The 12639-nt window shown below is 44.8% G+C and overlaps 1 protein-coding gene across 2 annotated transcripts; it reads right to left on the bottom strand.

Annotated features, from left to right (window-relative positions):
• Positions 1-23: 23 nt before the first annotated feature.
• Positions 24-11290, bottom strand: LOC119188259 (uncharacterized). 2 transcript variants are annotated; one of them, XR_012895403.1, is made up of 8 exons: positions 11166-11290; positions 10886-10999; positions 10794-10809; positions 10622-10717; positions 10346-10427; positions 5804-5913; positions 3944-4014; positions 24-178 (listed from the first exon to the last, which is right to left on the bottom strand). XR_012895403.1 is itself a non-coding variant. In XM_075895821.1 (7 exons), the coding sequence occupies exons 1-7, from the start codon at positions 11184-11186 to the stop codon at positions 174-176; spliced, it is 444 nt and encodes a 147-aa protein (XP_075751936.1). In that variant the 5' UTR covers positions 11187-11290; the 3' UTR covers positions 24-173. The 2 variants fall into 2 exon arrangements, 1 of the variants encoding a protein (XP_075751936.1); XM_075895821.1 differs by lacking the exon at positions 3944-4014.
• Positions 11291-12639: the final 1349 nt, after the last annotated feature.

The raw sequence follows: 12639 nt of genomic DNA, 5'->3' as shown, positions 1-12639 counted from the left end.
TTTTCAAAATAAGTAGGCATGTGTGTGTGCTGACAATGAACTTTATTATTTTGGTTGTGTAAACTGCAAACAGCCCGTCTGCTGCAAATAATTCAATTGGTATTTCTTGATACCAAAGTGTATCTTCGCTTTAAACTCAGTTTTAAATGGTGTCTTGATGTGAAGAGGTTGACTTAACCTGTAACACAAAAACCACTTGTTAACATTAACGGAGCACCTTGACCAAGATATATTTAGAGGGACATAACAGAAACAGTGTCTAGGTTTAGATTGACAAACTGCATTTTAAGGACATAATGTCAAATGTTTCACTATCATAAGTTCATTATTAGCAGAGAAAATCAAGGTTAAAGCTTCATTTTTAAATTTCATTCCAAAATCTCTGTGCGTGAGAAAAAATTTCGAAGTGAGTGAGTGAACAACTTTTATCAACCCCCTGCAGGTTACCGGGCTGGGTACTTGCCTGAGAGTCGGCCGAGAGACCATGTCTCTCCACAGCTTCCATGTCCTGTTGGATCGCCCAGAGTTTATTGTGTGGTCCTGAGCTTAGCAGCTCAGGACTAAATTTCAAAATTTATTTTTGGTTTTGTGATATTGGCTAGAATGAGATTTTCTGAAACATAACGCTAGGTCTATGACGCAAAGATTACAATGTACTTCATTTTTAGGGAATAAAAGCTACGTAGGACCTTTTAGACGCCCTAAAAATCTATGACATCATCGTTTGGTGCAGGAATATAAAGGTAGCATACCTACCCACATTTTTATGGCACGCATATTTGTCTCCCTTTCACCAGGATCATATTTTTGCACTTCATGCCTAGATATCATGTGCCTGAAAAGTCTGGAACATTCTGTAGGTGTTTTCACTGCATGCGTGATTCTATGAAATGGCATAATGACGATTGGGGGGGGGGGGGGGGGGGCGGGTCAGTGCTGCTTTATTACGGCCATTGCCTACATGTTAGGTAGGATGGTTTTGTGCAGTCACTAGGTCTACATAGCACAAGAATGGTCTTGCCAGCTTAGCTCATAGTCAAAGTCAGTTTTCACTTATTTGGAAACGTTTCAGCCACTTCACAGTAAACTTTTGCTTACTGTTGAAGTATAGTTTTGATTTAGGCTCTTAAACGTGATTTTTTTTATTTCACTTGCGATGAATAGTGAAAGAAGTTTAGAACATTTAAGAAATGCTGACATACTTGAGGCCTAATCACACGGAAGTAGAACTAATGTAACTTTGGGTGTTTTACTGAAACATTTCTTTTGGGCAGCTTACAAACCCATCTCAATTCGTGCTTGTGGTCTTTGTACCAACTTAAACTGGCATACTATGATGGCGATTCAATGTAACACAATACGGTACATTCATTTGGTGATGTTCCTTTGTTTCATTAATGTGATGGTGGTATATGAAGTAATCAGCTATTATAACATATATCCAGTAATGAAGAGAGTGCTTCTGCTGTAGCAGGGTCGTTATGACATTGCACTGGTGAACGTAGGTGTGCTTCATACTGGCGTAAAAGGTGAATTTTGCTGAGCACGAAATGCAAGCAAACACTTTATAATTTTGTATGCATGTTGGACTTAATAAGGTCAAATTTGACCGATCTCGCTATTAGGTGTGCCAATCATTTTAATATTGTGGGTTGTAAAATTCCATTGTGATCATAGTGACACATATTCATTTACCACCTTTGTACTGTCTGTTGATGATACTCTATTTTGAAATGAACTAAACTGTACCTAGTTAAGTGTTCAGCAGTCACTTTTCGTGAATATTCTGTGGGAAATATTCTAATTGGCGATACTGAAAGACTAAAGTGACAACGTGCATTGCACATTCGGTACTGCTAGTCTTGCCTCATAATCAACAAGAAAACATTACTGGAGAATATTTCTCTATTATACATTGAAGGAGCTCCCGAGATAAATCCATCTTATTAAGTTTCATGGGCCCAATACCAGGCATTGTTGCCAGTATTGGTTAACCGCTAGAAGATCCAAATTGGCGTCTCAGAAGGGCTTTACTAAAAGTTTTCAGATCTGTTCATTATTGGACATCCCAGAAGAAATCCAAAAGTCCCGTTACCATGCCCCCGGGAAGGGGAGCTTTAGCGACATATGCTTTATTCTCCCATTTCGTTGAGTTCTCTCCTGTGCCAGAGGAAAATGAGCACGTTGTGTTGACGTGACGAAACTGGGTCTCTTTTCTGCTACTGGTGCCCTTTCGTTGACGGCACTGCGCTCCAGTTTGGATTAAAAACGAGTCGCATGACATGGTTGCGATGTTCTATAAACGGTCTGGATTCGCGTGAGGGTTATCCCAAACCGGGCGTGGAAGCTGTATCTCGTATTTAGTAAATTGCCCTTTCAAAACCGAGAGCACCTCTCTTCACACGAGGAAACGTCTCGTAAGCGAGAAAATGCAGGTGACGACACTTAGGCGAAGTTCCCTCGACTCGTGATGGCATATATATTCACGCCTTTTGCTCGACAGTCTAATACGTAGTTTTCAATGAGAAAAAAAAAAATGAAGTACATTGGCTTAGGAAATCTAAGAGACTTCTTTCTCAGTGCGGCCAGAACGCAAGAACGAAACAACAGAAATGAATGACCGAAACTAGAAAAATATATGGACCATCTCTTTGAAAGGAACCCTGATAGAATGCGACGCAACAGCGGTGCGCATGGCGTTGACCCGGTTGAAACGGATGTCGACGCTGGTGCTGGAAGAACGATTTGAAGCGAAACTCAGCGTAGCGTTTACTCCAGTAAACGTTCGTTTGAGACGCAGAGACACGTGTGGCGAGTTGGGTTTCGTGAAAGTGTGGTCGAGCGTTGCGGGCGGTGGGGAGGGTGTAGCGAGAGAGAAGTTAGTTGCGAGCGGGAGAAGGAGTCGGTAGTGGCGAGGGTGCTACGGGTGAAGAAGACAGGGACATTAGCGCGCACCTGCGAGGAGAGCGTGATGTGAACACCCAGCTGCGTCGTGACCATGGGCGTGACTTACTTTCACCGTTTCAACATCCACGGCGAGGAGAACGCGTTGCGGGGCGTTCGTACGGACGCACGTGCGTACGGCGTTACACTCGTGAGTCAAAGGGCTGCTTCGCGTCTAAAAACGACTCGGTTTGTACGTACAAATTGAAAACGGAACTACCGTTTTTTGCAACCGCCGCGCGGGAAACCGCAGTCGTGGTGACACGGTAATCAATACTTACTGCTGGCCGAAGGCACGCGGCTAAAGCAGCGGTTATTAAAGTTATTAAAGGCAACAAAGACGTAAAAAAGGCTAGAAACGTTTTGGCGTTCCTGTCGAAAAAATAAAATCCAGTAACACGTTCCTGTCGTTCTGCGTACTTTGGCTTTACTTTGGCATTAAGTTTTCAGTTCGTCTCAAGCGAAACTTCGTCCCGCGCTTTCCCGGCAGCCAGCTGCGCCGTCCCGTCCCTTCGCGTGTACCAGGAAGACATGCGCGAATTCTTTTGAGAGAAATAGGTTTTGCTAGTTGTTTTCATGACGCAAAATTTCTGGACATACGAGGTGATACCGCTTTTTGAGACCTTCTACTGTAGTAGGGAAACTCTACCCTCGTGTGTTCGGCCGCTCCAAGTCATTATAAGAAAGCAACTCCGCCGTTAACGACCCCTCCCCGCCCACTGTTCTTGCTATGTTTTTTTTTAATTTTTTATGGTGCAAAAAATGGGGTGGATCAAACAACGCGGCCTCCCCTCCCCCGGAGAACGCCTGATTTAGTTAAAATGTCCGAATTCCTCCTATATGGCATCCCTCATAATCATGAATATCGTGGTTTTGACACGTAAAACCCCAGATATTACTACTGATCAACAGCATTTTAAGACCATGCTCAACCAGCACTACACTAGCATGAACCATGAACTACTGATTGTAAATAGAAGAGTATACGTGCACAAGTTACCTCCTCGCATTGTCCTTTATCTTCCGCAGAACTTGGCGGAGCAGTAACTTTCTTGAGTTATTCCCGTGAGTCTGCATCAAAAGCGGACTCAATCAGAAAGAAACCATTGTGCAAAAATACCGACTCATACAAGGCGCAAAAAAGACGAGAAAGGACGGTACCTCACTAACCGCGTCACTATACATCATAAACTAATGCATCACTAACCGTCATCACTAACCTGTTACTTATGAAATATATATACTTCTACGTACCAGTGACATCGGGATGATCAGTATCGGTGGTGCTGCTCGCTTAACCATTTGGAAGTATATCTGACTCTACTCCTTCGAGTGTGTATTTTTCCCGTAACAATATAATTAATCTCGGTGGATAATGTGCTGAAACGCATACGGAAGAAGGGAAGTATGATCATCATGAGCTTCCGAAAGGAGGCGGAATGGAGGGGGGGGGCAGTTGACCCCCCTCTTCTTGGAATGTCGGATGATATTTACGCACTAACGGCACTGAGTTCTGGTATATGTATACATGTGTGAAATGGCATTTAGGATTGCGAGCCGGCGTCTCCCGTTACGAGTAATCTTGCTGCCTAGGCTTTTGCGAGAAACTTTTGATGGGGGGAGGGGGTTCATCTTAATATATGTGCGAGCACGTGTTTGTATGCGTGCGTGTATGTGCAAAAAAAAAGATGCACATATGCAACACATACAAAATTGAAAAACTTCGAGGTTTTGAACCCCACCCCATCAGTATAATGCCCCTGACACACGGGCACCCTGAAGTCCTTTAGACAAGGGGACATCTTTCGGAAAGGCGTTCGGGCGCAGTGACACACGACAAAGGAGTAACTCCTTTCCGGCCAAGATCCTTTTCGCAAAAGCAGATCCCGCATCTACTTTTCTGGCAGGAAGGGAGTACTCTCGCATACAGTGTGTATAATTTATCAATAGAAGAAAACGTGTCGCAACACTGTGGTGCCCTGTCAGTATTTTTTTTTTGTGCTGAGAAAATTTTTTTTCATTTTCAGCAGCAGTGTGATTTGTTAAAAAGTGAAGGCCTATAGTCTGTCCATACTCTCAAATGCCTGCATTACGTCACTAGCACGATCATGTTAGGGTTGGCAGCGGCAGTTGCTGTGTGGGCGACAAGAGTCAGGCCCACCTCAACTGTTGCTTTATCTCTGTCTCTGCGCTGAGAAATCGCAGGACCACGACGAAACGCGACACGTCGTCACTGACCCAGCTGGACGCAGCCATGTAAAAAGCACGACAAAATACAAAAACAGCAAAACACCGACTGTTCATAGTTGCCAGACGAACTTAAGTTGCTGCTAAAAACGCAAAAAAAAAAGCGAAAGAAAATTACAGGTATGCACATTATAAGCCACCAGACAATAAAAAAAAAACGGTTTTTTTCTCCGGCGTCGCTGAATGTGATGTACAAGCGCAGATTCTTTTTAATATTTCCAATCTTGCTGCTTCCACAAACAGCGCCATTTTTTCTGCAGCGTTCTTTTGAGGCACCGCCTAAAGCAGTAGTCCGGTGCCGTGTGTCATCAGCACCACTCCTTTCTGCAAATGGTCCCCTTAGGCGACAAAAGGGGTTTACTTCAAAGTACTTTACTTTTTCCCGTGTGTCACGGGTATTAGATAAATATACATAACACCTTACACCGCGCCTCAACTTAAAAAAACACACGCACATAGAACACGAGCTGCACTCGTGTTTGCTTCGTGTCTTGGGCATTTCGCGCAGTTTAAGAATGTTTAACAGCAATGAACCAACTATAGGTCTGCCAGGACGTACTACTGAGCTTAAACTAAAATGTATTCTGGTTACATGACTAATTTTTTTACGTACCGCAGCTTGTGCGGGTGGACACCGTGTCATCGGTATCCGAGTCAGTCTCAGCCAGTTGCTCCACGACTGCGGCCAGTTGAGTCGCTTCCGCCAGCAGAGATTGAGTTCGCCTGAAAGGACATCGTGATGGAGGAAGCAATAACCTGGCTTTGCAACGCCATCATCGTTCAACAGTCAAGGGTTCTTGACTGTTGTTGATTGTAAGCTGCACGGGATAAAAATTACAGCGTATCCATGGATGAGTGGGGTGGAGCGTCTGTCTGTCTGTCTGTCTGTCTGTCTGCCTGTCTGTCTGTCTGTCTGTCTGTCTGTCTGTCTGTCTGTCTGTCTGTCTGTCTGTCTGTCTCTCTCTCCGTCCGTCCGTCCGTCCGTCCGTCCATCCGCCATTCTATGAAACTTCTATCAAACTGAACCACATGCAACGTAAAGTCTCTGAAAAAAGCTGAAGTACCGCCAACCGCTCCCCTTCGCCTCTACTTCCTCTCCCAGCAACCACAGCAGCGCCTCTGAGTGTACACCAGGAAACTACGAATGCGAAAGCACACGGGTGCACTGGATGTGCCAGACGCTTGGGCAGCTCGGGCACTGCTGCGCCGTGTGTTCATCGAGCGGCCGTGCCTCGGGTATGCTGAAAGGGTACGCCGGTGGCGTCTGTTAGAGGAGCGCGCGCTCTCGAAACTGAACAAACAATATGGCGTTTGCGCTACCTTCACAAAAGCTAGTGCGTCATGCTGCAGATTTCTAGAACTGCCGAGTTTACATAGACACCAGTGGCGCTGCCATCGAGAGCGTCAACGCTAAGCGCGTCTGCACGAAAACGGTGGGCTATCGCGTTGAGTATCGCGTGCTTGCGGTGATGTTTTTTGCCACCACGTGCCACTTGCTTATATACATGTCACATCGTCGTATTTGACGTTACTTTTCTTTTTTTTTCTTTCTCAATCACTCTTTCGGTGCATCGCCTAAAACCTCGAGCAGCGCCCATATTAACTCTAAAAGACAGATGAGCACACGCCCATCTTTGCGGCCAGGAGCCATACAGCCCCTCAACTAGAGTTATGAAGCGTGGAAACTTGGACAAGTTGGTAGAACTTAACTGAATCTAGGAACAGCGCAATGTAGACGTAGTTACTGTGTAACTACGGAAGCTGTCCTTGTTTTTTCGCTTCCGTAGTTGCGCAGTAACTACTTCTAGGTTTCGCCTTTCCTACATCCAGTCAACTAGAGTCGTTTACCATCTGCTATGCATGCGAGGGGAGAGGGGCGTGTACATTGACACGAATGGTGCTAATTTAGATTTTTTTCCGGGGACTTTGACGCAATGCGCGCCTCCACGCTTCTAGTGATCACTCCACGTACTGCAATCACAGAACACTTATATACTACCATGCTGCAATGATGCTGCTAAATGCTGCGACAGTGCAGCGCCATGTAGTGAAGATTGCGAGAAGTAAGGGGTGGCTACTACAATAAAGGGACTGAGCCACAGCGTAAGAAGCTTTGCCCCTAAAAAAAAAAAAACCTAATCTTGCATTTCTTTGTTGATATTGTCGGTCGCTTCCACTTTGTGATCTGCGCTGCTTTACTTTGTGCGTGGGTTCCACGGTGAGAGAATAGACTGTGAGGGGCGATCCAAGGAGTGTTTTGCGTGTCTCACTGTTGTAGATACTACGACTATGTTGTGGCAACCACGGCTATTTCTTTGTGTATTGTTAACGCTTCCAGACTGGGTGACGAGACCCATCGTACTTTTCATCAGACACCACCCAAGCCCCGCCGCGGTGGCCTAGGGGCTAAGGCACTTGGCTGCTGACCCGGCGGGATCGAATCCGCGCTGCGGCGGCTGCATTTCTGATGGAGGCGGAAATGTCGTAGGCCCGTGTGCTCAGATTCGGGTGCATGTTAAAGAACCCAGGTAATCGAAATTTCCGAAGCCCTCCATACGGCGTCTCTCATAATCATATGATGGTTTCGGGATGTTAAACCCCACAAATCAATCAATCAATCAGACAACCCAAGCTGTAGTGGAGGGCATTCAAGAAGGAGCAAACGTACAGCGAGCAGACTGGAATTTCGTTTTGACTACACGAGCAACATCAAAAAAGATTTTACAGGTGTCAGCGTATGTGACAGCGTACGTAGAATGCCCTGAAGAAGCGCCCTTAGGAACGCCCTCAAGAAGTTTAAAATAGAGGAAACCTTGTTTACAATTCAATATCAGCTGTCAATACACTTGTGCACAACTTTGTTGTTGTGGAACAACTTGCAACAAAGCCTGAGATTTAAAAGTCCAATAGGCATGCAAAGCCACATAGTCGCGGAATTGTCGCTGGACTTGCTTGCAGGTGAAGACTTCATAAAGTTTGATTACTGTGGCCATGGACACGATAGCGAACTAGTGATTTAGCATTCACCGTGGGGCAGAAGAACTGTTTGCTAAAAAGTTTGTCTTGATACTTCAGTGACAATAACAAGGGAGCAAGAGGGTAAATACAAGTCCAGAAAAAGGAAACTCGACACGCTGGCTGATGAACGAGTGCACGAGTGCTTGGAATGGAGAAAAAAACTGACTAAAGCAAAATGACCTGTGTACGCTTTCAATCATCCGTAGTATTTTTTTTTCAAGCATAAGAATGTTTATCACTGAACTAACAAGAGTTTTAATCGACAAAAGCTCATTCACTATCGAGCTTGAACGAGTCGAAGCGTCGGTCTACTGATAACATGTTTCGGTGGCTAGAAGGGCCATAGACACGTCCCGCGATGAGCTCCTTGGCTAAGATCGCCTATACCCGTGGCTTGTTAGATTGAACGCCACTGCCCAACTAGAGGAAAACGCAACGTGGGTTGTGTTAGATTGACAGTTGTGTGTTCCCTCTTGGCCAGCCATGATTTTAGGTGCGAAGCTCCTTATAGCGGCACCCGTTCGTTCTTGAAGTCGTAATAGTAGTGTGTAACCAGTCTTACATTTTGACCTCCAAAGTGGTGCCGGGGGAAGATTTCTTCTGTGCGTTGTTGAACAATAAAAAATTCGCAGCGTGCGCGTTAACTAAAAGCCGAATTCTCTGTCTCTCATTCCCCTTTCGCAGTGATTGGCATGTACATTGAGCACTATCTGACAAGAAAGGGTTGCTACGTCATACTCGCTGGGCGTAACCTCCTTGGTTTTAGAAAGGTTTAGCGAGCGTTGGGCCGCAGTGCCATGAATACAGTGAACTAGTATAGGCACCCTCCGATGGAGGCGGAAATGTTGTTGGCCCGTGTGCTCAGATTTGGGTGCACGTTAAAGAACACCAGGGGGTCGAAATTTCCGGAGCCCTCCACTACGGCGTCTCTCATAATCATATGGTGGTTTTGGGACGTTAAACCTCACATATCAATCAATTAGTATAGGCACCCGAAAGTGGACCAGAGGTCGTGACGAAGCATTTTTGGGACGCCTCAGCATTGTTGGTACCGACCGCCAGGGATACTAAGAAAATGAAAAACTCGCAGAACACAGAGACACGCTTAAGCGTCAGTGCCCTTTTTGGGACGCTTTCAAAGAACGCTTCCTGGGCGCTTATATAATCAGTCGTGAACCCTCTGCTCACAACTAAAAAAGAAAATGATATGCACGTCCAATTTTGCTGGGTGTTCTCGCTATAGGCAACTCATTGGAAGACTCGTTTTTGCTGCGCCTACTCGCTAGGCTGCGTGTTGTGGCGTTACCATCAGATCTCGTAAACTGCATTGCCGGGTGCCAATATACCATGAACTCGAGGTGGTCAAAGGTGGGAAGTAGACACGAAGCGCAAGCCGTAAGAAAGTGTGCGTGTGCCTCCTCTCGTTCAGTCCTTGGAATGTCCGCTGGATGGCGGTGCTTCTATATGAGGAATATATCATGAAAAGATGTGAGATGGTGGTACTTGGAGTGTTGAATAGGTGGACGAACGGACACACTGACAAATGTATGGACGGACGCACGGATGGCTGCACGGACGGATGGACGCATGGACGGACGCAGGAGCGGATGCATGGACGAAATCAGGGACGGACGCACAGATGGACGCGCGGACGCACGAACAGACGCATGGACAGGCGGATGGACGCACGGGCGGCCACACAGACGCACACATGGACGGAATGTTGCTTCGCCCCACTCTCCATCATGCACTCCGAGGATATTCTGCCATTTTTTTTTTCTCGGGAAGAGCCAGAGCGCATACGCGAACGTGGAGTTACGTCCAAGCCGTAGATTATTCACTATATATAGAAACGACGTGTTGATGGAATTAATCGTGAATGTCATGGTCGTGATGTAGATCATGTATTTACCTGGAGCACCGTGAAAACGCAGTGGTAGATATAAAAGACGCGTTTTTAAAGCCTGCTAAAACTTCTAAAGGAAAAAAAAGTGACCGTGGTGCAGTGAATAGTGTGCCCGGTTCTTTATTGACTGCCTGGTACACCTCTATACCAACTCCTGGCTCGAATAACAGTTTTATAGGCGTAGTTCGAATGTACTGCCATATTTATGCATGCAGAGGAATTGCTACTTACTGTCTGAAAAGCTTGCAGGACAGAAGAGCTTCGTACAGCTCACCCTCCAGTTTTGAAACCTTCGCCTCCTCGGCAATAGCGCCTGTACCAAGAAGAACGGGGTATTATTATTATTATTATTATTATTATTATTATTATTATTATTATTATTATTATTATTATTATTGTTGTTGTTGTTGTTGTTGTTGTTGTTGTGATATCACATTTGTACTGACTTGGGCAAGCAAACTCCCCGTACTGCAAATAGCTATGATTTCGTTTTCTTTAGGCACTTACATTCCTTCAGCGTTTGTTCCGGCGTCGCAATCGCGTTATCAGCTTCTTTTGGTGTCATTGGAAAACTGTCGTAAGTCGTCTTCTTCTCTATAAGTTCTGAAAACATTCAGGCGAATAGCAAATTGAAGTAGTTGGGGAAGCGGCTTATCCGAACCTCTAAAATACCTCTTACCTCTTTCCATCTTGAGCTGTAAAAAAAAGCGCGACGCAATGTTTAATAATCTCCTTTGTTCAAACAAAGTGGCCATTTAGTTTCAATCTTACCTTGTCCAATCTTACTTCCATCTCGACTTGTTCCACATTTTCCAAAGTCTTTCGTTGCAATCGCCTTAGTTCCTCGTTGATATCCCTTCCATCGTAGTCTAAACTAGACGATCCCTGAAAACAAATCAAGCGTGTGCGCTTCAACGAGTGCCATCATATATAGCACCTATTTCTTCAGAAGGAAAAAAAAAAAGAGGTGGTGCTGGCTCTGTATCACTTTAAAATGCCTAGAAAGCAATCAACAAAGTGGTTAAGGAGGCTATAATAAAGTACCACTTACGCTTAAGGAGCTCTGTGACATTCTCAGTCAAGCGTGATTGCGGCGCGACAACAGGGAAACTCTGTGAAGCGGTGAGAGCGCCGAAGTGGTCTTAGCAGGTGAACCCAGGAACGCGTCGTCTGTTTCTTGTTCGAATAATATTTTAGCGCTACCGTTGGTAAGAACCGTTTTTATTGTTTTAATTAAAAACAAATCTGTCCCGATGTCGGCTATTTGAAAGCATTTTGCTTTTTCAATTAAGTGCACATTACTTCGCTATTCCAACGAAGGGACATGGTAACGAGAGTATGCTCTCTGTAGCAGACGAACATTTAGCGTTGTGTGCAGACGACACTTCTTTCGGGGTCGTGAGTCAGGCTTTGTCTTTGCGCCTTGAAATGAGCATCAAAAAGGACTTGAATTTTCTTGTATCAGCTAAGAAACCTTTTTAACTTTCTTGTTTAGTTACCATAAACGTGCAGTCCTAATAACGGCGTCTGTAGAGTACTTTTTTGGTATAATGATTCGAGATACTCGAGGCATGTGGTTGAACAACTGGTCGCTAAATGGGATATTGACTCTGATTTGGGTGTTCGAGTCAAAATGACGCCGATATGACATGATATATAGACTCTGAAAGCGAAAGTACAAGCATTAAATAATCCTAAATTTCGCGTTTCTATCCGTGAGTGCTGTACATGTGCACATGTACTATTCCTGGTGACAATTTTTTCCCAGTTGAAAAATGCTTGAGTTGTCAAACGGAATTTTTCTAACATCATAGCTGATTCAACAGTGAAATAATGCTGGCTCCAATCTCACTGTGCGCAGTTAGGCGAGCATGTAATGACGTTGTACATTCAGGAACACCAGCCATAACTCTGAAATGTACGAGATGCTCTTATTCCGCAAATCGAAACGTCGTTACACTGTGTGTTCTGTGTGCTTTTCTGGAAGTAAGGTTTGTCCAATGATAATTTCACCCTATAACTAACAATTTATTCACTGTATTGTTCATTGTCGCTACAACGTGACCGTCTCATTCCATAATCGCAAACACCTATACCTTCACCGCAATACGCCTTCGTATTGCCGTGAGGCTATTTGTTATGCCATAATAAAAATAATATAGGCAAAAGAAGGCTTAAGAAAATTACCACATGTTATAAAGATTATGTGGCGCCTTTGTTCCAAGGCATACTTAATGAAGGCACGAAAAGCTTACGCAGTACGCTCGTGCATATTACCGTTTTTTTTTTTTTTCACCTTCAGTCCTTAACGCATTGTATATGCTTATTTGCGTTACACAACTGATCTGCAGTGAAGCCACTGCAAATGAGTACAAGATACATCGAGAAGAGCAACGCAAAGTTTAGAAAATGCCTGCACCTCCCTGAACGGAATCGTGAGAAATGCGAATACATTGCTTAGCGCCCATGACAGTGTTTCGACGCGAGAACCCAGTGTTAGAAGAATGTTTTCTTTATTTCTTTAG

The sequence above is a fragment of the Rhipicephalus microplus genome, chromosome 1, assembly GCF_043290135.1.
Source record: "Rhipicephalus microplus isolate Deutch F79 chromosome 1, USDA_Rmic, whole genome shotgun sequence".
In the NCBI taxonomy this organism is placed as follows: domain Eukaryota; kingdom Metazoa; phylum Arthropoda; class Arachnida; order Ixodida; family Ixodidae; genus Rhipicephalus; species Rhipicephalus microplus.
This window is presented reverse-complemented; position numbering and strand designations above follow the sequence as displayed.